This window comes from Leuresthes tenuis, unplaced genomic scaffold, assembly GCF_036924035.1.
Source record: "Leuresthes tenuis unplaced genomic scaffold, fLeuTen1.0.hap1 SCAF_18, whole genome shotgun sequence".
Lineage (NCBI taxonomy): Eukaryota > Metazoa > Chordata > Actinopteri > Atheriniformes > Atherinopsidae > Leuresthes > Leuresthes tenuis.
Window position 1 is genome coordinate 7,625,101 of NW_027325372.1, and position 22,487 is coordinate 7,647,587.

Genomic DNA, 22,487 nt, shown 5'->3' on the forward strand with positions numbered 1-22,487 from the left:
GACTGTCATCGTTTGTAGTTTCATATCATCTAACTTTTATGCACATCATAAAAGTTAGATGATACTTTAATGAAGCGCATTAAAGTTTTCATCATCTCATTATCGCTTTTTTATCGTATAATTGTTCGAAAGAATTACTTCATTCATTCTTTTAATCATTCATTCAGGTGAAAGTGCAAAGTACGTTGCTGCCTTTAAGCCTTCAATGTCTGCACTTAGAACACAAATAGTTGTGTTGATGCTTAATGGTAAAATTAGCAGTTTAACGTATACTTTCGTTTATAATCAAACCTAAACAGACGGTTTATGTCAGAAATTTTCAATAAGATACAAAGTAGTCACTGAAAAATGTTTATCAAAAGGTAAAGCAGGATGTTAAAGGGTTAAAGACTTGCAAGTGTTAGACGAAGCAGAAATGAAGAGTGACGTTACAAGTTGTTATTTACCGGCTATAACATGCTGTTCCTCCCGTTCACGTTTGGGCCTTTGGACCTCATCTGCTCCTGAACTGACCCAGACTGTAAAACAAAAACAAGTATTTCTTAAAACATCCCATTTTAAAACATGGACGACAGTCAAAGTTCTCCCACAGGCAAAGAAACTAAAACATCTAATACAATCAAATTCAAAATAAGTTAGAACTTAGATTTCATTCTAACCTTTTTGCCATGTTTTTAACTTAAATTCTTGTTCAAGAAAGATAAAACTTCAGGTTAAATGTGAGGATTTCCCAACTCTCTTTGGTATTTTAGAATATATACTGACATGTAAATGGAGATATATTTATTCTATTTATGTGGTTCACACTGGTCTGACATCATTGATTTACTCCATGTCCATATGTCATTCTGGTTCCTTCAGATTCTCTGAAAAAACAACGGAAGCATCAAAAAGGAAGGACATGTTTGACCTCTGACCTCATCTTAAAGGAAGAGCACCTGCTGACACTGACTAAATCTAAAAACTGATGATGTCATCTGATGATGTCACACCTCCCCAGCTGACGGATGTTTCTTTAAGCATGGCCATGTTAGATTTAACTCAAATTTTCACGATTTTCTTTACTTTTATTTCCCTTTTTCATGTAAGTCGTTATGAATTTCCTGTCTTTTTGTTTGTTTTTAACTCTGTTATTTTTTCATAGGGGCTGTTGAATCTCACAGCCGATGCATACTCTCACACACCAGATGTGAAACCAAAATGCCAAAATAGAAGCACGACGGATGCAGTGCCCCATGACACTTCCTGACCCCCCCCCCCACATACACACACACACACACACACAATGCCGCTCTGTCTTGGTGTTGGTCTGACGCCCGAGCCGTAGATAAGTCGTCTCTGCTGTGAGGAGCTGCAGAGTTTCACATTTAATTCTTGTCCTGATAAACGTTAAATAACTGCATGACAATGACTGCTGCAAGGTCGTATGACAGGTAAAGATGAACAGGTGTACTTAAGTGTGGTGTCTCACTGGCTGCATGCCGTCCGCCATCTCTCCAGAGCCGATGTGTGTGAGGTGGACGAAGTTCGTCGGCTCCCCGATCATAGTGCGATCAATCTTTCTCCTCTTCTTCTTCTACATGGAAAGACACAATCAAACACACATTCCCGACATTAATAAGGTGGGTTTTTCTTGCTTCTCTCTCTTTTTTTTTGCCCATCTGACAGAGATCATTAAATACAGCTGTCAGATTATGCCACTTTGCGGAATGTCACTACGAGTTTATGATGTTGCTATAAAATAACAGCTCTGAGGCATAGAACTCATTTTAATGAATGCCTATTGGTTCAAATCTTTTCTTGTCAAGTCTCCAACAATGAGATGAGATGTGTCGATGATGGTCTGATGCTTTTTACATGTTCAATAGTTTTAGTCTTTTATGTGTCTTCAATATATCACAAGTGTACATTCGTCTTAAGTGTGCTGGTCTCATGTCTCTAATAGTCTAATATCCCTTTAATATGTATCACATGGTCTGATTTACATAGAGACATGTTGCTTAAAATGTATTACAATGCAGAGAGCTGTATTTTACTGAATTACGGAGTTGTGCTGTTAAACAGTTTTTTTTTTTTAAAATAATTTCTGCTCAGGATTTTTAAAGCCGGTCTAAAAACACAATTCCATGATGCAGGGGGATCGAGCATAAAAGCCAAGTCCACCCCTGACACTGGAACGTTATAAACAGACCTACAAGATGCGTTAAGTGCCTCATACGAGCAGCTAGCTCGCTAACTGCTCTGTCTTCTTCATGGAAATCTTCATCCTGAATCTTTCCCATACCCCAGAATTACCCCAGAAAAGTCTTAAACCACAAGAGACATAATGAGAACAAGAAAAAGTTAATTAATTTAGTCAAGAGCCACACAATAATGTTGTGAAGATCTGACACTGCACCGTTTAGGTTCCAGGTCGACAGATTTACCAAGTTTGAGTTGGAGGGTTCATTTTGTTTTTCAGAGCCAGCCTCACTGTTCAGTTGGTATTTTTAAAAATGTCTATTGGTGGTAGCTGGGATTAACGGATACAGTTATACACCTCTGTGGCTCCTGCTCGCGTGCTCACACTGCACTGATGTGTATCTGCTGAATCCTTGGCAGCTAAGACATAGATGCCATGAGAATGTGAGTAAGCTGCAGAAGTTAACAGTGTTGATACCCTAGTCCACAGCAGGAGACTTAAATATTTCATGCCTTTATTGTGTGTTTTTGATTTCATGCCAAGCAGTTTAGTTTGGTTCAAATTAAACTCCACTGTTTGCCATGTGGAGTGGTTAATTTGAGCTGATCTGAGATCTGCTCATAGGGAGTCATACACTGACACAGCCCCAGCATCTTAGGGCAGAAAGCAATGCTCATTTTCACAGATTCAGAGACCTAATTTAATTTACTTGATAATTGCTTTAGTCATTCAAAGTTAGCTGGGCTGTTAACAACACATTTGTCTGTGATGTGACAAACCCAGAAAATTGATTTATTTCTTCTTTACTCTGGATTTAATAGTCTGATTTGTCTCTAATGTGTCTCTGGTGTGTCTGCACATGTCCACATACTCTCCGACTCGCATCATCTTAGGGAATCATGAAAGAACAAAAATATGAAGCAACAGAAAGAGAGAAAGAAAACAAATACAAGAAGCAGTAGGCTAAGACTTCAGAATTAAATAATATGACTCACATACAATTAGTTTCATTGAAGACAGTGTGTTCCTAATAAAAGTTATCATTTGACAACTGAAATTAGGTTTTTAGGCTAGCCCATAGTGCAGTTTCTGTGCTGCATTCAGGGACACTCAGAGCTCTGGCAGACAGCCACAGAACATTTCATTAAAATCCCATTTTGCTCCCAAAGTCCAGTAAATCCTGCTGCGTTGAAACACATCCCAACCACAATCACAACCATTAAGATGTTATTTAAGAGGCTTATGCTCCTCAGGCTTATTCAGAGATCTTATGTAACACAGCAGAACCGAAGTGAAAGGTTGAACATGACCAAGAGATCAAGACAAGTCTACAAGACCACAAGAAATCTTCTCGTAGATGAAATAAAAGTAACTGTTTCTAGAGTGAGTTCTGAAGTTTTATGCTAAAAACGTTAAGACTGAAAGTGTTAAAACTCATTAACAAGTTTACCATTTTAAAATCAGCTAATGTATTTATTCATTTGGTGTGAAATAAACGTAACTTATAGTTCATTTGCATTTTAATTTACTCTTTTTAATGCATTTCATTCAAATTTGATGTAAATTTATATTTACATATTCACTCAGTATAAATATATTACTTTTTAAAGCCTAAATGAGACACCTAATCTTTAAACAGAGTTTCTTTATCTTAAAGAATAAAAATATTAAAATCTTCTTGATAGTACATTCTGTTACCTCTGCACAGTTTATTAGCCGTTCACAATCAGGATGTAGCTTGTTTGAATTATTAGGGATACAATGAAAAACTGAACTTAACTGAAAAGTCTGTGTAACCAAAGACCAAAGTAGTTCCCACTGAAAAATACATTTAAATGATCGTGTTCAAGCGATATGAAACTAAAAAACTAAAGGTTTTGTTGGTGAAACAAGTCATTGTCATGTATTTGCTTAAGAATAAACATGGTGATATTTTTGGATTCAGGTGTATCAATGAAGATTATGCTGTGTGAGTGCTGATCAGCATCCATCCTTCTGCACAAGCCCAAACACAAAGGTCAAATCAGCATGTTACTGATAATTGTCGGGCAATTAGTTAACTTAGCATGCCTTCGCTCCCACCAGGATTAAAAACAAATGTGTAAAGCCTGTCAAATACAAAAGCATTGTTAAACAATAATGTAAAATAAATAAAATTCCTTTTCTTTAACAGCTCAAAATATATTTTTTTGTCTAATTGGTTTATTCCCCAAAAAGTAACTAACTACTTGAGTTACTGTGCATGTATGAATATATTTCAACCACCAACAAGTTACTACAAAACGTGGTTAATCTACTTGTTCAGTTTTGCCGATTTTCGGCCCTTTGAATCCGTCCACGCGACGGTCTGGCACTGTGACGTAAAACTAAGGTTTCTCACATATAAAACGTATAGTTCAGTGAACAGCAAGGTAAGCAATAACAATTAACCTCGGTTAAACTACTGTTGATTTTAACCAGGCATCACTTACTTTTTTTTTTTAATTAAAGCTACAAATGAAACACGGCTACTGAACAGCAAATAGAGGAACACAATGAACACAATGAACTGTTTCTACATCGCTCCACTCAACACTAATCAGGTGTGTTGACCCCCAGTGGTCGGTTAGGGAACAACAAATTATCTGACATCACGCAAAGTTCAAGAACATGTAGTTAATTTCTCTTCAACACTGCAGATTTATAATGTCCGACAGCAAAAACCACCATGAAGAGGCTTTGTCCTTCCATGAAACTTATAGATACTGATATCAGTTTATCGGCTACATACAATGACCTTCATTTTAAAATCTCAAACAAAAACAATCAGAGCTTGACTTGTAGCCTAATATCTACACTGACTCTCTGATGGGGACATTCAGACTGAACATAATGGAGATAAGGCAGTAAAGCAGACATGGTGACGTCATCTCACTGTTATTGTCTGTTTTTTTTTCATCTGCAGTCTGATTCAGAAGCACCACATCTACATGTGAACATTTCTGGAGGTTGAAACTCGAATCAGACCTAATACTGCAGACTGGTCCACTAACACATGAGCATGCTGGCATCCTGTGGTCAACCAGCTGGGAGTGAATCATCCCTCAGCCTACATGCTACCTCCTCCACAGCGACAGCTGTCGTCATGGCAACAACATTGAAACGGGAACCTGGCAACACAGGCTGAAAAACTGGAAGAATTTTAAGCCTTTATTTCTCTGGGATGCTTCAGCCGAGCGTTGACACAAGACAGCCTTTATAAACTCCAGCATCCTATCAGATGAATTCACGTGGTTGGCCCCGCCCCTCACAGCCCAGGGCCACACATTTATGCCATATCTCATCACTTTTTTTTGTTTCATTTCTTCAATTCTATGTAATTGTGAAGTGCACTGGACGTCTGCTAACCACGAGAACCTAATCATGTGAGATTTTAACATGGCAAACTGAGGTACAAACTGATCTGAGAGCACTTTTGTTGCGTAACAGTCAGGCTGCTGCTCAGTTACTGAACAAACAGGAGGGGGAAAAATAAAAGGACTCCTGGCAACCTCTGTGTTGGGCTGATAAACAGTTCTGCTCTCCATCATCATCACCATCATCATCATCATGTAATCTCTGAGTCATCTACATGAAGGCAGGGAACAGGCTGGAATTTCTAAAGAAAAGGCTGAGGAGTGACATCACAGATATATAAACATATACAGAAAACCAGTCCGGGCCCTGTGTTTTACTGTGTGCACACCATCAGCTGTTCACAGACCTCCTACAGAGGGCTGGTAACATCACGCACATGCCCTGAGCGGGCTCTTTGGTCATAGGTCCACAAGCCCCTGGGGTCAGGGTTTCTATGGGGTCGTATTTTATAATCTGTACTGTGGTGTTTATACATGTGCAAAGACGTATCGGTGACAAACAGTTGTGCAGGAGGCTTCAAACTTATGTCAGACAGCATCTCGTCATCAACCAAGTGAACTCAATACTTAAGTTCAGTTTCAGTTTTTGTTTTTGAAGTGGCAGCCATGCAAATAGCAGCATTAAAAGTCACAGAATTACAAAGAAAAGGCACAAAACAATAATCGTAACAAAGACTACTGCTGACATAAGCAACAAATGATTACGAAGAAACACCGAATACTGGTGATATGCTACAAAGAGACAAAAGCAACCCAACAAAGATGCAAAGTGCAGGAAAGACATGCAACTACAAAAAGACATAAAAAAAGACTATAAAGACACAAAATAAGGGGAAAGAAATTCAAAATTACAACTTCGGTATAATCAAAATAGAAATTATGGGAACACAAAAATACCACAAAGATGTACAAAACAATGAGAGAAGCTTTGCTGAAACTAAAACAACAACAAGGACACAGAATGACTACAAAGAAATGCAAACACATTGAGCACAAAATTGAGAAGACAGAGACTCAAAAAAACTGAAATGGAATTAAAAATACAACCAAAATACTGTGGAGGGAGCTCTGTTGTTTCTCCTTCACTCATGAAAAAGAGACATATGTCTAATCATCTGTTCATTCATGTGTGAAAAGGATCTTTACATTATTTTCTACAGATGGAGCAGTTGTTGAGCCTGATCTTTACAGTCAATCTTTACAAAGAGACTCAGTTTTTACTTCCTGAGTGAAGTCACTTCTGGCATTGCTGTGTGTCTGAGTATGTTTATTAAAGGTGTATTGTTGCAGCGGCACAATAGAACAAACAGAAAACTCTAAAAATACAGGCAGAGGAAGGAGGGAGGCTCTCTGGAGAGAAGCACAACATTGCACAACTTCCTCCTGGCAGCACAAGCACACACCGTGTCTACAACACATTACTGTAGTAAACCTGCACATGGTGGCGTGCTGGGGTTTACTCCCATGGCTGCAGGGATTCGCTCCGATTGTTTCCCCGTTAATCTATTAATCATTTGAATATGACATTTACGATGTTTCCAATCTGACGTCTTCAAACGTCTCTTTTAATCTGAAATGTTTGTCTTTTAGAGGAGTCACAAAGAAAAAAGATGATCCATCAGTGTTCAGCGGCTGTTCGGAGCTGCAGCAAGTTGAATGCAGAGCTGGGGAAGGAAACTGCTTTCGTGTGTGGACGTAATGTATCTCAGGTCGTTTTACGTGAAATGAAGTGAAAAAAAGGGAAGTGAGAGGCTGCAGCAGAAACAGGTCAGAGGTCAAGGTGAAACAGGAAGTTCTGCCACCTGTATGAGGTGCACGCATTCTTGTTCTTTTGACTTTGTGGGAACCATACTGACTTGGAAGCCTCGGAAAGGACAATTTTAAAGGGTACATATTATGACAACTTGCTTCTTTCTGTTCTTGGGAGCATAAATTAGGGTGTTTTTTTTTGTGCCCCTTTGTTTGAAAGTTCCTCATTTAAGGAACTCTGACTTTCATTTGAAAATGACATCACTCCTGAAGTTCACTACGCCTCAACCTCTGAGCCCTGACCCCTCACACCCACCCCATCTATTACATCTACCACCAGCCTAAGAGGATATAAGAGCTCAGTTGATTAACTATATTTGAGCTATTGTTCCAGCAAGGGTTAGCTAAAGCTTAACCCATAAAGTATTCCCCACCGATTGTGCTTACACACTAATGAATATATAAAAGTCAAGTTTCCAGTACTCACACATCACAGTAGCTACAAGCAGACATTTCCTTTTCAAATAAAATTGATCATTTTATTTATTATAGCTTATACAGGATTCACTGTTCCTGGACATTATGTCATTAAAAGATTAAGATGTGTGAGTGTCTCACCGGTGGAGGTTTAGCCACCACGCAACAGCCCATCTTGTGCCAGAAGTCGCTCATACCGACGCTCCGCCCGTCCAGCGGCCTGCTGTTGGTCTCTGCTGCCGCCCTGCAGGCTGGAGGAAGAACTGCAGCCTGAGGATAATCCTGGGGCATCCAGACAAACAAACTACACAGTTGACACTCAGAGGACGAACCCTCAAATGTACCCCACCTCAGAGTGAAAATGGTCTTTAGAAGGACTCCAGGAGGTTCAGACTAAAAAAATATAAAATGAAGCCGGGCTGTCCACAAGTTAGTTTGCTGAAACCTCAGAAGTTGGGAAAAAAAAAAAGAAAAAAAAAAGTTATTCCTCAAAATCAGATGACCGTAAATCCAAATTGTGATGAGTTCAGAGCCGAAACTTCAAGTTTTATCTGTGGAGACAGAAAACAAAAGACAGTTTAAATAAATAAAAATTCCTGGAAGAAAGTATCTGTCTGTCCATCTGACCTCCCCAGTGGGGAGAGATTCAAACATTTCATCATTTCATCTCTTTACTTTGTCTCTCTTCACTAGAAGGAAGTTCTCAGATGACTTATTGTCTCGGGAAGCCTGCCACTGGTTGTGTAAGTTCCTCTTTTGCAATCAGACTGAGAGTGGTTTCTTTTATCTGCGATAATATGCCTCTCACTGATAAACCTTTTAATCCATCAAAAGCCCTGCATTTAGTTTATCGTCTCATTGGTTTTCCGCCTGAAAAATTCATGTCAAACTGCCTCAAGTCCCCACATCAACACAAAACCAACCAGATAGACTCAGTCAATAGTCTTTAAATGCTTCCATATTACTTCTGATTTATCTAACTTTATAATGTACCAGTGACCCTGAACCTAGCTGTATTTGCCAACTATTGACCTTTACTCAGTCTCCTCTTTCACAGAAAAGAAAAAATGTTTCAAATCAAAGCCATAAAATTCACCAAACTGATCCAGGAACAGCAGTAACACAGAGACGTCTACAGTATCAACTGAAGTCAGCCACCATCAGCTACCAAATAAGGTTACAAAAGTCAAATTCCTGTGCGTTGCATGAAAAACAATGTAATGTAATAACTGATTACAGTTTTTAGACTCTCAAACAGCACTTATGATCCAAAAACAACCACTTCCCCAAAGCATTTTCCCCGTATAGTCCTCACAATGATAGAAGAACATGTATACACTCTGTCATTGAGCTGCATGGGAACCAAACCCTCTGAGACGTCAACAAGGCAAGCACATTAAGCATGACTAAACACTGGGTGTGGTCCAAGCACAGTGCAGGAAGTAACAGACACACACACTGAGGGCTGTTCCTTTGAATTTGTGTCTCTGGTCTTCTGCTTTTCGTGTTTCCAGATGACACAAACTGAACAAACTTTAACTGATCAGAAGACTTGAACCTAAACTCCAGAAGATTTAAGACACACATACACACACACACACACCTGACCTTTGCCTCCTCAGGTGAGATTTATACAGAGTAATGAGCGATTACTGCAATAAAAACACAGAATGAAGTCTGGTTTGTGAACATGAATAGCTCCTCTGTTTCTCCACCCAGTTCTTTGGCTTTCCTGCTCTGATGGAGATTTACTGTAACATTTATTTTTCAAACTTAACTCTGACCTGCAGTTACTGCTTCAGTTTTATTTTACATTGTACTATCTGATCATAAATACATTTGCCATCGAGGAATCACGGAACCACGACTAATGGTTTAAGACTTGTTTTCACGATCTTGTTTGAAAAAAAATTAACTCAGACATGTCTTTTGGTTTTGTTTTGAGCTCTGAACATTAAAGAATGCTAAAATAAGTTGATGTTATGTCACTTTCAATCTCCTGTTGACTTTTACGGGATCATGTGAACTAGATTTCATAATAATTTGTAAGTAAGTGTTGAGAAATATTGAGGAACTCACCAATAAGACCTTTAGTAATCACAATTTAAACACAATTCTAAACTCCCACCAAAGGTACATCCACAACACTGGAAAACAGCGTGAAACGGAAAAAATTACGCATGCGGATGAGTGCATCACATGTCAAATGGCTGATAACGAAATTCACACTTGAAGGCATCAAATCTGAGACGTGTGAACTCATAACGGTGCTTGAAATGTCTCACAGGAGATCATTGTGGTGAGATTTGAATTTCCTTCAGCCTGAGAGAATCCGGGGTGGCGATGAACCGAGGTGACCTCTAAATCTGAACACTGCTCTGACAGACAAACCTGAATCCTGCTGCAGCTCGCCTCGACTGGATGGCAGGAGGCGTCCAGCGTTTCCTGATTACAAGAATGGTTAAACTGTGTTTCTATTCTCAGTCTGTTCTGGTCCTGCAGCAGAAATGTCTGGAGTCCCTCCAACACATTTCAGCAGATGATAAGGAAAGAATGTGGAGGCCAGAAACATGTAGCTTCATGCTTCACATCAACACAAATCAGCAGAGAGGAATTCAGCCTGAGGCCCTGGCATCCAGATGCTCCACCTGATGGTGGACTTCCTGTTAGTGAATCAAACAATTCACAGTTTATTAAATGAACCGAACATGAACCAAAAACTTTCAGTTTGCAACTGAAAGCCACACAAGACAAGGGGATTTTCCTCCGCTCTTTGCGTCTTGCTTCAATTTCCAATTCACTTCAGCAGCTAGTTCCAGTTCTAGCACCACTTCTTATTCGTCTGTCGGGAAGAATATGTGCTTTTCCGAGTCCACATGTCGCTGCTTAATCTAACGCAAAACACTCATCTTGACAGAGTTGGGCTCTTTGGAAACTCAGTGTCTTTGTTTAGCGTTTTTTGTTCAGTTTGTAATGCTGCCCGTTATTGTTCCTGTTCCTGTGGAGCACATGCTGCCCATATATCACTGAATAGTTTTATTGTTAGGCTGTGGTGGAAAACGTAATCGCTGCAGGATATGATCAGAGATTTTTTGAGTGAATCAAGCTCCACATGTGTGAACTCAATTAGAGTCAACAGGAAGAGGTCAGGGTGAATGTAGAGCATTAAAAGACCAGGATATCCATGGATAGAGCTGTGCAGCCATATAAAAACAGAAACATAAAGATGTTCCAAGCATTCGCCTACTTCTGTCAAATTAATTTCCACTGGTTTAACTCCCACAGTTCACTGTAACTGGAGAGTTATAAACAACTTCAGCTGATTAAAGATCAGTAAAGAGAAAAATCTCTGAAACATGGTGGACGATGTTCAGATTGTCTGCAGGAGATGAATGAATGAATTAATGAATGAATGAATGAGTGGATGACAGAACAGAGATGAATGTGCAGCAGGGAAAAAGTAGAAAATTAATTCAAACCTCCTGACCTCCTGCTTGTTTGTGTGTTAGTTAGCAGAATGTCTGCCTCATGATGTTGTTGTGGGAAGGCAAAGCGCCACCCTCTCACACCTTTTGTGTTGTCTAAAATCAAAATCTTAGGAAGTTTAACAGAGCAAGAGTGGGAAATGAATTAAAGTTAATTAAAGTTGAACATCTTGTCATTTTGTTTGAGTTTTTCCTGCCTTTTGATTCGTGTTTATGTACGGATAACGTCTGTCGTTTCATGTTCTGAAACATCACACCCTGACAAACAAATGAATGTCGTCGCCCTCTCCGCGTCATCATCATCGTCACCACTGACCTCCTGCTCTGACTGTTCATCAGCCTGAGGGCAGAATCAGCTGAAACGCCACTAAACAACAACAACAACAGCAGCGGTCTGTCTGTGAGGGCAGGCAGCCTGTGGGTCACATGATCACGCTTCAAGCAGCTGAGCAGAAAATCTTTATTTACACAAGTCTGCTGAGCAGTCTGACCTCTGACAGCCTCACAACGATCCTGCTGGCCCTGTGAGTGAAGTCAGTATATGACCTCCAGCTGATGTGTGAAGTTTAATTAGTTAATAACTTTCCCCCTCTTTCCTCATATATATGCTTTATTAGAAAAGAAAACATTTAATCATTTATGTCGTTTGAGTTTCCTGTAACAGTGTTAAGTCAGTTTTACCAGGTAAACGCCAACATATCCTGAGAGATTATCAATTAGATGCGACTTAAATAAGCAAAAACAAGTGGTTGATTAATCTATTTGCTTCGTCTACGTCTGTGTGCTTCATAAAAAGTTTAAATAAAACCACTTTTACTTTTCTTTAAATATAATGTACCTTGTTTAGAAGCACTTTGCTTTTCTTTTCTCTTTTCTAAAACCACCAGTTTGTTACTTTTACATATTTTTGTAGAAAGAAAAGACAAAGAAAATTGTCTGGATTAAAAGTTTGAAAATAAAACAATATGTAGACGATGCGTGACAATGCGTAAATAGATTGATGCTTAATGAATGCTGCACAGTCCCTCATGGAAGCTGAACTCTTAATAACAGACAGACTGAATTGTTATTCTCTGGTTTCTGGTTCACTTCCCTTTTTCTAAACTCAGACGCTGACTTCCTGCTGCTGCTTATCTCAGAGCGTCAGCAGCTTGTGATAAGAAAAAACACAAGGGCTTCGTCTTTAAAACAGCAGATCCTGAGCTCCGGAGAGCCTGGACTGAGGAGGAAGGTTAAAGTCTGCCAGGTTCCGTGTACGCATCTCATGCACAAAATCTGATCAACTTTGCTCTTCCTGCAACAAGAAAGAAAACTTTGCTAACATATTTCAAATTTCCGTTTTTCTATGCACATATTCAACATATACAGTGTGAAAAGACGCATGAGAGCGTGAAACTCTGACCTTTCGCACATGCATTTCATCGGAAAAACCCAACACTAACACCAAGGTGGACTTCTCTTTTCTCTCAGCCCTTAGAGGTTGTAAAACTTCTCTTAGGATCAATATTTCTGCAGATTTGTCTTACGGCATCACAAAGGTTCTCCTCTGGTTTTACACCCGCTGACTGCGGAGGCATCAGGCACCCACTGAACCCCCTGAACTCCCCATCACATTCAAGGCACCAGTTGGAAATGGGTTCTGCTTTAGAAGGTAAACCGTGGCCATAAAAGTATGAACACAACAACAAAACTGAGACAGGCTGTGGCATTCAAACCATGACTGCTGGCATCCAGAGGACCAGAGGGGCCAAGAAAACGTGCTCCACATCATTAGACCAGCAACAAGCTGGATTGTTGACATGAAAAAAAATGCAACAATATAAGTCTGTAAATGTTTGACGAACTGTTAAAACACTACATGAAAATAGTGACGCGCTAGTGTGAATTCAGAACCGGTTTTCACCTCTATTTTTCTGGGGCAAAATGAGTATTTTAAATCATTGTTTTCCTAAATCCAACCAGGGTCGCAATCAAACATTAAACATTTCGTATGCAGTTAATCGGCAAGTTGTAAACTGACCAGAGAAGCGATAGTTAACAACAAGCATCTGTCAGAATTCCAGTTGCACGCGTAACCTCTTTTCTGGTAAAGAACCCTTAATTTGTTTATTTCCTTGCATAGACCCGATTCTGAAGCATTGTTCACATATTTGCAATATGCCTGAGGTTGACTTTTAACAAATAACAAATCTTAAAATGCCCAGAAACAGCGAGCAGAGTGGCATTTGCTCACTTGTATTTACACATTTCCTGCTAAATCAGAAGCTGATCTTCCAAAATTCCCTCCCTACTCCGATTGGTTGGCTCCAGCGGTCTGGAGCTCCGCCCCTGAACGCATCAGCCCTGTTTTAATTCAAAATCTAAAATAAGCATCTCATCGGACACAAAGTTAGCATACGCCCCCAAGTGCAGGATTTGTCATCAACATTTTCAGTTGCTTTCCAGGAATTGAAAGACTGTAAAATACCTTGAAAAATACCTACAAAGCAGCATCTGGTGTATTGGTGACATGTGGTGGAAGATAAATGATGGCCAGGATTGTTGATAGTTGGACATTAAAGTTGTCTTTGTATTTTAGACGCTTAGGTTTTTGTGACATTCTTTGGAGATATCACAGAAAATTGGCTTTTAGCTACATCTGGTACAAAATGTTGAGCATTGTCACTAAACACGAAACATAAAAAAAGCACTTCCTTTGATTTCATGGGAACTTCAACATTAGCCTGTTTTCCCAGTTCGACAGCAGGTTTAGATAAATGTGAGGTCACTTTCCCATTTGAATACTCACATTTATCCAAGTTTCAGCCATCTTTTTTTAACTGATGGTTTGTTCTTTTTTACAAAATACCTTTATGCGCACAGTTAAGTTGAGCTGCTGTTATAGGTCAGCTTAGCCTTTTAATTGGACTGCTCTCCTTGTTCCAGCATATAAACGACTTTTGGCAATATTCCCTCTTTCAGCTCGTTAGTATCGAGCTTTTAACAGTTGACCTATTTCTTCACGGATCAAAATAATTGACGGACAAAACAGCTGGCAGCAAATTGGTACCATGTGGAGTGGTGAATTGGACAGCTTTACAGCTCGCTCTACTTTTTCATTTCTTAAACAAATGAGCTGCATGCTATCACTTATGGTTGCTGGTAGCGGCTTCTTCTCTTACTTCCGGGTCAAAGCAGGATCTGTGGAGCCGAGGGTCTTTTAATTTATAACAGTTTCAGTTAACATCTATCTTAAAAGTTTGGTTTTAATGGGACTAACTTTGTTTGTAACGTGGTGTTAAACACACTGATTGTTCCATACTTTATGTAGTGTACCAGCTTCAGTTTTAAAATTTTTTTTCTTAGCTGCAGTTGTTTGGGCTGAAGGTGGTGTAAAAACAGTGCCTCGATGCTTCCTGGTTTGGTTTAGACCCATCTGAACAAGATTCCTCTCTGCTGATGAAGACAGTTTGGATCTTCTTTAAGACTTTTGACTGCACAACCGGTACCTTTAACTTACATGTAAGTGCTTCAGCTGGTGATTTTTAAACTGACAGTTTGGAAACGACTTCAGGAGACATCCCTGATTTGGGAAAATGTACAATCCTCTTACTCAGATCTACTCTGAGACCCTTTCTACTGTATGCTGGCACGGAGGAGATACCAAAAGCAGTAAGTAATGATCACTCACATGAAGTTAAGACACTTTGCATCGTTACGATTAAAGATAAAACCTGTAATGAATTTAAATTTATATGGATGTTGTAGATTTATTCAGTTAAAAATAAATCACTGCCACCCAGTGCTGTCATGGCCATGTCCATGGTGAGTGCATCTGTGCTTACATGTGGAGAAAGTGACAGGGAGCAGGTAGAGAGAATCATAGCTAGTGTTGGTGAGCAAGAAAGAGCAAGAGAGCACACGGCTTCACAATGAGCTCTTTTCATTCACACATTTAGAGGAAAAACTTTCCAACTGGTTAACGGCCAACCCCTCTGTTTGAACACAACGAGCAGCTTTCACTTCTTGGAAAATAAAATCACACCAACATACTTTAAACTGAGGTGAGTTTCCAGGTTCAGCAGCTCAAACACCAAACTCAAAAGCACAACATACAGTAGCAATCTGCAAGAACCAGAAACGGAGAGAAGCTGAGAGCTGAACCATTTCAACACAGACCGTGTGTGATCAGATACTGGTATTTATCATGCAATTAGATGATAGTATTTATCAAGCATGCAGGAATATACAGAGCTAAATTTAAACTTCATTACCAAACATGATCAAAAGCAGGACAAAAAGCAGTTAGTCATTTATCTCCCTACAACAGCCACTGAGGTCAGAGTCCAGCAGCCACATGCCGCCAAACGACCCGCTCTAACACAACCCTGAATCACTTCCTGTTCCTCTGACTGTCTGCAGGAATAACATCACAAACACTGACCAAGAAATTGGATTCTTAGCCAACTGGAAACTTTGAGTCTGTGTAGCTGCTAAAATACACAAAATACCTTGAAGACTTTAGAACATTCCCAGTCCCCTCCAAAAAAGCCTTGAGTCAGTTTGAAAGTCCTGACGGCATCTGCAATGATTAAACTGTTTGAAAGATGAGCTCAGCAAAGTGTTCAGTTCTCACGCAGCAGAAGATTGATGACACGTATCTGCTGGTCCTGAGACGTTTGTATAGAAACCAAAATCTAGCCAAGTCACGGCTTCACCTGCAGATCAGGAACTGTGAGTCAGTGCTACCATGGAAACCAGAAACACCCCGAGACGTGAGAGAAACTATCAAAAACTATCCAGAAGCAAACCAAGAACCACACGGAAATCAATAAGATTAACAGTTCACATACAGTCCAGAAAAACTCCAGAAATTACAAACAGCAAGAAAACTAACTCATGACAATACGGAAACTATTAAGAAACACAACTGTGACAAAAACATCCTGAAACAAACAAAAACTAAAACAGGATCCAGAAACAAACTAAAAACAGAAACCAGGAACTAAACCTCAACTTATTAAAGAAAATCAAATTATGAAAAACTAAATAAATACAGTAACTAGCCTGAATCACTCCAGAAACTAATAATTTGCACATGTATTCCTGTCAGAGGGTTAAAAAAAAACAAACATGAGACTTCTTCTGGCGCTTTAACAGTCCAATTTTCAAGAATCTGAGTTATTAAGTGTGTTTGCATGACACACACAGTCACACATTGAAATAAAACCAACACTCTGCTGCTGTAAACAGCAAAAATTAGGTTATCTGTGAGGAGGTCAACTGTCCACAGGCTGCATTTAAACTTGCTATTTAAAAAAGAAAAAAAAAAAGCTCTAAAGAAGGCTTTAAGGCCCAGAATAGCTGCGGAGGCTGTAAGAAATATCCGTAACTTCAGAGGTTTTTTTCAAAGACCTGTTAAAATACTGCTTCTTCTACACAAATGTAAGTCCCGCTTTCCAAACTGAACGGTTTCCTAAGTGCACTTGAACGCAGCCTAACGGTCGAACACATCCCACTAACACTGAGAACAGAGACTTGCAGTATTTCTCCCATCTCACCACAGTCAGCGGCTCTGTTCTCTGCAGACCTGTAATTTGGCTCCGGATCTGGATCTTCACACTGCAGATCCACAAAGAAGGAACTTGCTCCATCACGGGCGGCGAGGATCGCATTCATAGCTTTCCGGAAACAATTCTCAGAGTTCATCCTGAGCCTGACAGCTACAGCAGAGTTTGTCTGCACCCTGTGACCTCTGACCTCTAACCTCCAAACTGCAGGTCACCTATGATGTTCTCATAATGGAAGCTTTATGTTATAGATGTTTTCAGGAAAATCACAGTCCCACTGTGTTTACATGTTATCAGGCTGTTTTATTTATTCATTTTGATAAAATCTTGATAAAATCTTGCAAAGCTAAGCTGTCAGCAAAAAGACAAATATTTCAACTTTCTAGAAAGGAAAATTTCCTCTTTAGCAACTAAATTCTCTGGTCTGGGAACAAAGTGACTAACCTGAAATGTTTAAAGCATCAAAAAATATTTTGTCCATAACACAGAGCTCAGTTTTGTGGCTAAAAATAACACAAGTGGGTTGTTACACAGTATAAAGATATTCCATAGAAGCGCTGCATGTAACAGATTATCAGACTTTGACAGCAGTGTCACCATGATCTTACGCAGCCTGTTTGGTGCCGAATTACAGATATTTTCACAGATGATTTCACAGAGCTAGGCAAGCAGCCCCTCTACCTCTGTTCATTGTGCTAAGCTACACTTATCAGATCTAAAACCCACACGTTTCTGTGTCCTCCATACTACCACACAGAAATCACTTCATAACGGTTTTACCTGCTGAACAGATTCAACTGAAAACCGTACAGGGATCAAAACCAAAGCCAGCAGAAACTGTGGCGGTGTTACACTGTATCCTGTGACCCTCAGATTCTGCGACCTGATAGAGGAACTGAAATGCATTCTTGTGTCTCTTGAACGCAAATTGAACTCTGAAGGGAAACAGATTTCAACACTTGACGTGGACATGAAAACAGATGATCAAGGGTCACAGAGGGAAACACTGAAACAGCAGTTAAAAATATTCACAGGCATTTCAAAGGTCCTATAACATCATTTGTAGCTACACGCCTCTTAATTCCTGCTGCCTTGAGGGAAGAGTATGAGAAAAACCCTTCAAATGGCAATTATTTTCTGTTAATGTAAAAAACAAAACAAAAAAACAGTCATTGAACACGCCTGAGCTGACTCTTCTACCCTGTAGATTGATCATTTACAGATCAAACTGTCCTTCAGGGAGGTGGTTGAACTGGTAACTTCAGGTGACAGCTGAACATTTCACATTCTAAAGCATTTTAATGTATCTCCTGTTATCCTGCTGGAAGCCCCCTGCATGTGGATCTGAGCTGGGAGCAGCTTCATTAAGAAAAAAGCAGACTTACCAGAGACGAAGGACAGCAGACAACCAGGGCGGCTGAAAAAACTGCTCTCTGAACCCGCTGCAGCTCTGACAGTGTCTCTGTGAGGTGTGGCTCCAAACAGGAAATCCATCCTCTTTTCTTTCAAAAGAACTTCATTTTTCTCCCTTCTCCCTCCCTCTTTGTGTTCCTGTGCAGCCAAACAGCGCCCCCTGTTGGCAGGGAAAGACCATCACACGGTCAGCTTTACAGGCCACCAAGAAACACCAAGAACTATAAATAAGACGGTTAAAAAATAGTTGTTTTTATGTCTCGTTTAAAAGCCTGAAACTGTTGAATGTTTAACTTTTTGCATAAAAGATGACGTTGTTATTTTTAATTGTTGAATCTGAAGTTGTACACAAAACCAGGGTCTTACAAGCTGAGGTCTTTTCTCTTCCACCAGCAGGCTAAAATAAGAGTTGTGTGCTTTTTTGGAGATGACGTTTGTGGTGGATGTGTGTAAGCTGATTCAGACCGTGTTTGTTCAATCAAACAGCGCCCCCTGTTGATGAAAAACACACGCCAGCTGTTTGCAGGCATCTTTGGATGTAACTTTTACTGCTGCAGATGTTTATCGGTGTGTTTATCATCATTTTATGATGATTGTGGCTATTCTTTTTGCCCCTCACTGAGAATGGCATAAGCAAAAAGAAGAAAAACCTGCATAAATCTCGTGTCGATTCATTTATTTATTTACTGTTAACATGATATGAGGTTAGTTATTTGGGGAAAACACCAATATTTTGTATATTTACAGCGTTTTTTCAAACCCTATAATGGCACAAACCACAGTGTGTGTTTGTAAGTGCATGTCATCGTAAAGCTCTTGGTGCGAGTCAAACAAACCGGAAATGTGTTTCTTTCCAAATAAAGTGCACTGTTTGGTAACAAGATGTTTGGAAATGACAAGAATTTCAAATATCGCTGCAATGGGAGAAAAAGTTAGATATAATTTGGATTATATTTTATATCTTGTTTGGATAAGATGCTTCAAAGCAAAAAATAATCAGTCATAAGGTTAGTCATAAGGCTCCACTGACATAATAGTTCAGTTTTAGCTTCTGCTTGCTTGTTCTTCTCTAAATTTTACAATTTGAGCAAAATTGATAATCATCATATAAATATCATGACGCATATTATTGATATTTAATTTTTTCTTGTTTTTATAAAGTGCACCATTTGCAACAATTAATGCAGTACTCTAACAGTTTAACGCTGAATATGATCCACAAACCTTGATTTAACAATGAAAATCTAAGCAGACAATATTAATAGTTGTAAGCAGCCACAGCTTATAGACAATCCCCACCAAGTCAAGTCACCAAATCGACCTTTTTGTCATTTTTTAAAGATGTTTCTGAAGCGTGGGAAGACTCATCACGAGTGAAACCATCCATCAAGATATTATTGGTCCTTTATTTATACAGGAAAGTCTATTGAGATACCACACTCTTCTTCCAGTGAGTCCTCGTGAAGATGGTGGCATAAAACAATATTTCAAATCTTAGTGGGAAATAAACAATGAATATGATGACAAATCGTCCATATACGCGGACCTTTATTTCTAAACGTGGAACAGGAAGTACTGAGGTATAAATTATGGTGTTTGACGCTGCCTTTGAGCTCATTTGACCTGCGGCAGCGCATCAGGAGGACCATCTGATCCACCTACATCAAAAACCAGCTGAACAAAGAGGAAAATCCCAAAAATCCTGTTTTATTTCCACATCGGAAGCATTCTGATAGATAACCAGGTAAAGCTGCGTCATTTTCACTTTGCTGCTTCTTCTTCTTCGTTTTGTAATGATTCTCGTTTAAAGCCAGAAAAGGGTCAGACGCTCATTAAATACTAAAATAGCGATTTGATATGTGATGTCGTTTATTGTTATTACTATTATTATTATTATTATTATTATTCGTCATCTGGTCTATATATATGTCCTATATTTGATGAGAGGTTGTATTTTATTCTGCGCCTGAGCTCCGGCCAACGCCTCAAACTCAGGCTGATGCTCCCCTGTCGCAAAAAAAAAAAAATACAATAATCAATAGTCTCAACACGAATACTGGCCACACATATTAAATCACACATTGGTTATTCATCGCTATCCAGGCCACCGGTTTTCCGTTGGTTCTGATCCGCAGAAACCAGGCCGACTTCTCGGGATCCGCGTCCCAGAATAAAAGCAGCCCAAAATAAAATGGGCAGAAATATGAATGGGGTTTGGTGGCATGTTTATTTCAGTCTGCTGAGACACGATGACCTGGTCTCTGTTTCTGTTTGCAGTCTCAGGTACAATCCGCATCATTCCCCTTAAGATTAATTGATGCTGGACCGGAACCACATCCCCTGAGAAAGAACCAGACTCTGTGCGGCTGCAGCCAATCAGCCATTTTATCGTGAAATCGTCTATTATAATCGACTAATCGGCGTATAAAGTGACCCAGATAGACCTCCTCTCTGTCCACTAATTATCAGCTGCTATTTCACGGAGCTCATTGGCTGCTGGTGTCTGCTCCACCTGATGGAGCTTCAACAGATTTTAATCCTGAGTTTCGTCAGATCAGATATCAATTTCATTTAATTATATCAAAATGAAAGTATTTTAATCAGATGTACAAACACACAAACACAGTGTTGGTAAAAGCACTCTGTCCAGCCATGGTTGGTGCCAGATAGTTTGCAGGTTTGTGCTTTTCTTTCTCATTTCAGACTCTTGACATGATGGAGAAATCAAACAGCCAGTATGACTCCTTCCTGTTCTGGAGGCAGCCCATCCCGGTCGTTGACCTGTCCGAACTGGAGGACCTGGGTCTGACTGACGGTCAGCCGATCAGCGGCAGCAAAACAAAAGACAAGACGTCCCAGCTGTGGAGTCAGGAACAGCAGGTGACACATTTGTGCTCTCAGTCCCTATTTAAAATGCAGACTTCGTTAAGCGACAACCTGAATTTGTGTTTGCTGTGACGTTGTTCTTTTTCGGGTCTGTAAATACAACCGTTTCCTCCCCCCAACAGGGTGAGCTGTCAGAGTTTTCCTCCTTTAACTACTGGAGGGCTCCCATCGGTGACGTGGACGCTTTGCTGGCCGACCTCAACCTGCTGCTCTGAAACTACCAGAACCTGAACCCAGACCAGCCCAAGATCACTTGCCCTCTAACCCCTGATCAGCACCTTCAGACCCAGATCAGTTAGATTTCAGTTGACCTCTGACCCTGGATCAGTGTTAAATGTTTACCACAGACATGGGAGGACGTATCATGATCACACACAGAGAGTTTGGATAAAACAAGGGATTAAACTGATCATGGTTCATATTAAACTCTGATCCTGGCTCAGTTCACCTGGGGTTGGACTGAATTTGTATGAATCTGGTTCAGTCTGTTTAAGTTTAATAACCTAATGCTGCTTTCAAACCTGATTTAGGACTGTTTACACTGGAAAAGAATCTGATTCTGATCAGACTGGATTTTTAAACCCTTTTAGGTGACAGAACAGAAACACTGCATCACTTTCTTGACCCACTGATGATCAAAACATTGTTTGCATCAATTCATTCAGTCAAAAATGTCTGTGTGCCATATCAATTTAAAATAAGATGCTCTGATCACACGATTATGACGGAAGGAGGCGACACGAAGTTGCTAACAGAGTGAATTTTTTTTCCTAATCTTAAAGTTTTACCAACGGGATGAAAGGAAAAGTGTCCTAAAGCCTGTTTGTTTCCATCCCAGCAGCTTGTTGGACATGATCCATCTGCTGTGAAATAAAGCCTTTATTTTTCTTTAGTGAATGTTTTTCTGATGAGTTTAAATGTTTCATTTTGTTTCCTTCAGAGCTGCTTTATTAACACGTAAGTTCCCCATTCTGTTCTGATCTATATGTTGCTTTTAAACTTGTGTTCACTTTTTCCAGTCGGAACAGACCGGAAACCTGCCTACAACAATAAAATAAAATGTCCTTTGTTGACTGGAATCGCTTGTCATTTTCCATTTGTAATAATTCTCATACAGGAAGAAGACATTCTCAGCTGAAAGCTGTAAAAGTTCAAAGCCAATATGGTGGATGGTTTCAGGAAGAATCACACACAAAAAAATTGTATATTAAAACTAATCAGTCTGTAATATAATTTAAAACAAACATAAAAAAATACAAGTGATTAAATAATTTTCCACTTTTTTATTGAAGTTTAGAGTTATAAAATGATTTTCTATAAGAAAACTGAAATATTGAAAACCTACATATAA

General features: G+C 39.5%; 2 protein-coding genes across 3 annotated transcripts in view; one reads left to right on the forward strand and one right to left on the reverse strand.

Annotated features, from left to right (window-relative positions):
• cdc42se1 (CDC42 small effector 1) overlaps positions 1 to 18,304 on the reverse strand; it is a 202,905-nt gene extending 184,601 nt beyond the window's left edge. For both annotated transcript variants that reach the window (XR_011908418.1, XM_072371144.1), the window contains exons 1-4: positions 18,223 to 18,304; positions 7,945 to 8,354; positions 1,472 to 1,576; positions 447 to 518 (exon numbers count right to left, since the gene is read on the reverse strand). Coding sequence is in view for 1 of the 2 variants with exons in the window: in XM_072371144.1 (XP_072227245.1) it covers positions 450 to 518; positions 1,472 to 1,576; positions 7,945 to 8,094 (324 nt within the window). In the remaining variant the exon portion in view is untranslated. The remainder of the gene's footprint in view (positions 1 to 446; positions 519 to 1,471; positions 1,577 to 7,944; positions 8,355 to 18,222) is intronic.
• A 1,548-nt stretch (positions 18,305 to 19,852) lies between these two features.
• On the forward strand, positions 19,853 to 22,215 carry mllt11 (MLLT11 transcription factor 7 cofactor). Its single transcript, XM_072370938.1, has 3 exons — positions 19,853 to 19,994; positions 20,954 to 21,130; positions 21,259 to 22,215. The coding sequence occupies exons 2-3, from the start codon at positions 20,963 to 20,965 to the stop codon at positions 21,349 to 21,351; spliced, it is 261 nt and encodes an 86-aa protein (XP_072227039.1). The 5' UTR covers positions 19,853 to 19,994; positions 20,954 to 20,962; the 3' UTR covers positions 21,352 to 22,215.
• The last annotated feature ends 272 nt before the right edge of the window (positions 22,216 to 22,487 follow it).

Excerpts from the sequence above, each read along its gene's own strand:
- mllt11 (XM_072370938.1), top strand. The coding sequence starts at position 20,963 with ATGATGGAGAAATCAAACAGCCAGTATGACTCCTTCCTGTTCTGGAGG. Across the intron at positions 21,131-21,258 it reads TGTGGAGTCAGGAACAGCAG|GGTGAGCTGTCAGAGTTTTC; the intron begins GTGACACATTTG and ends TCCCCCCAACAG.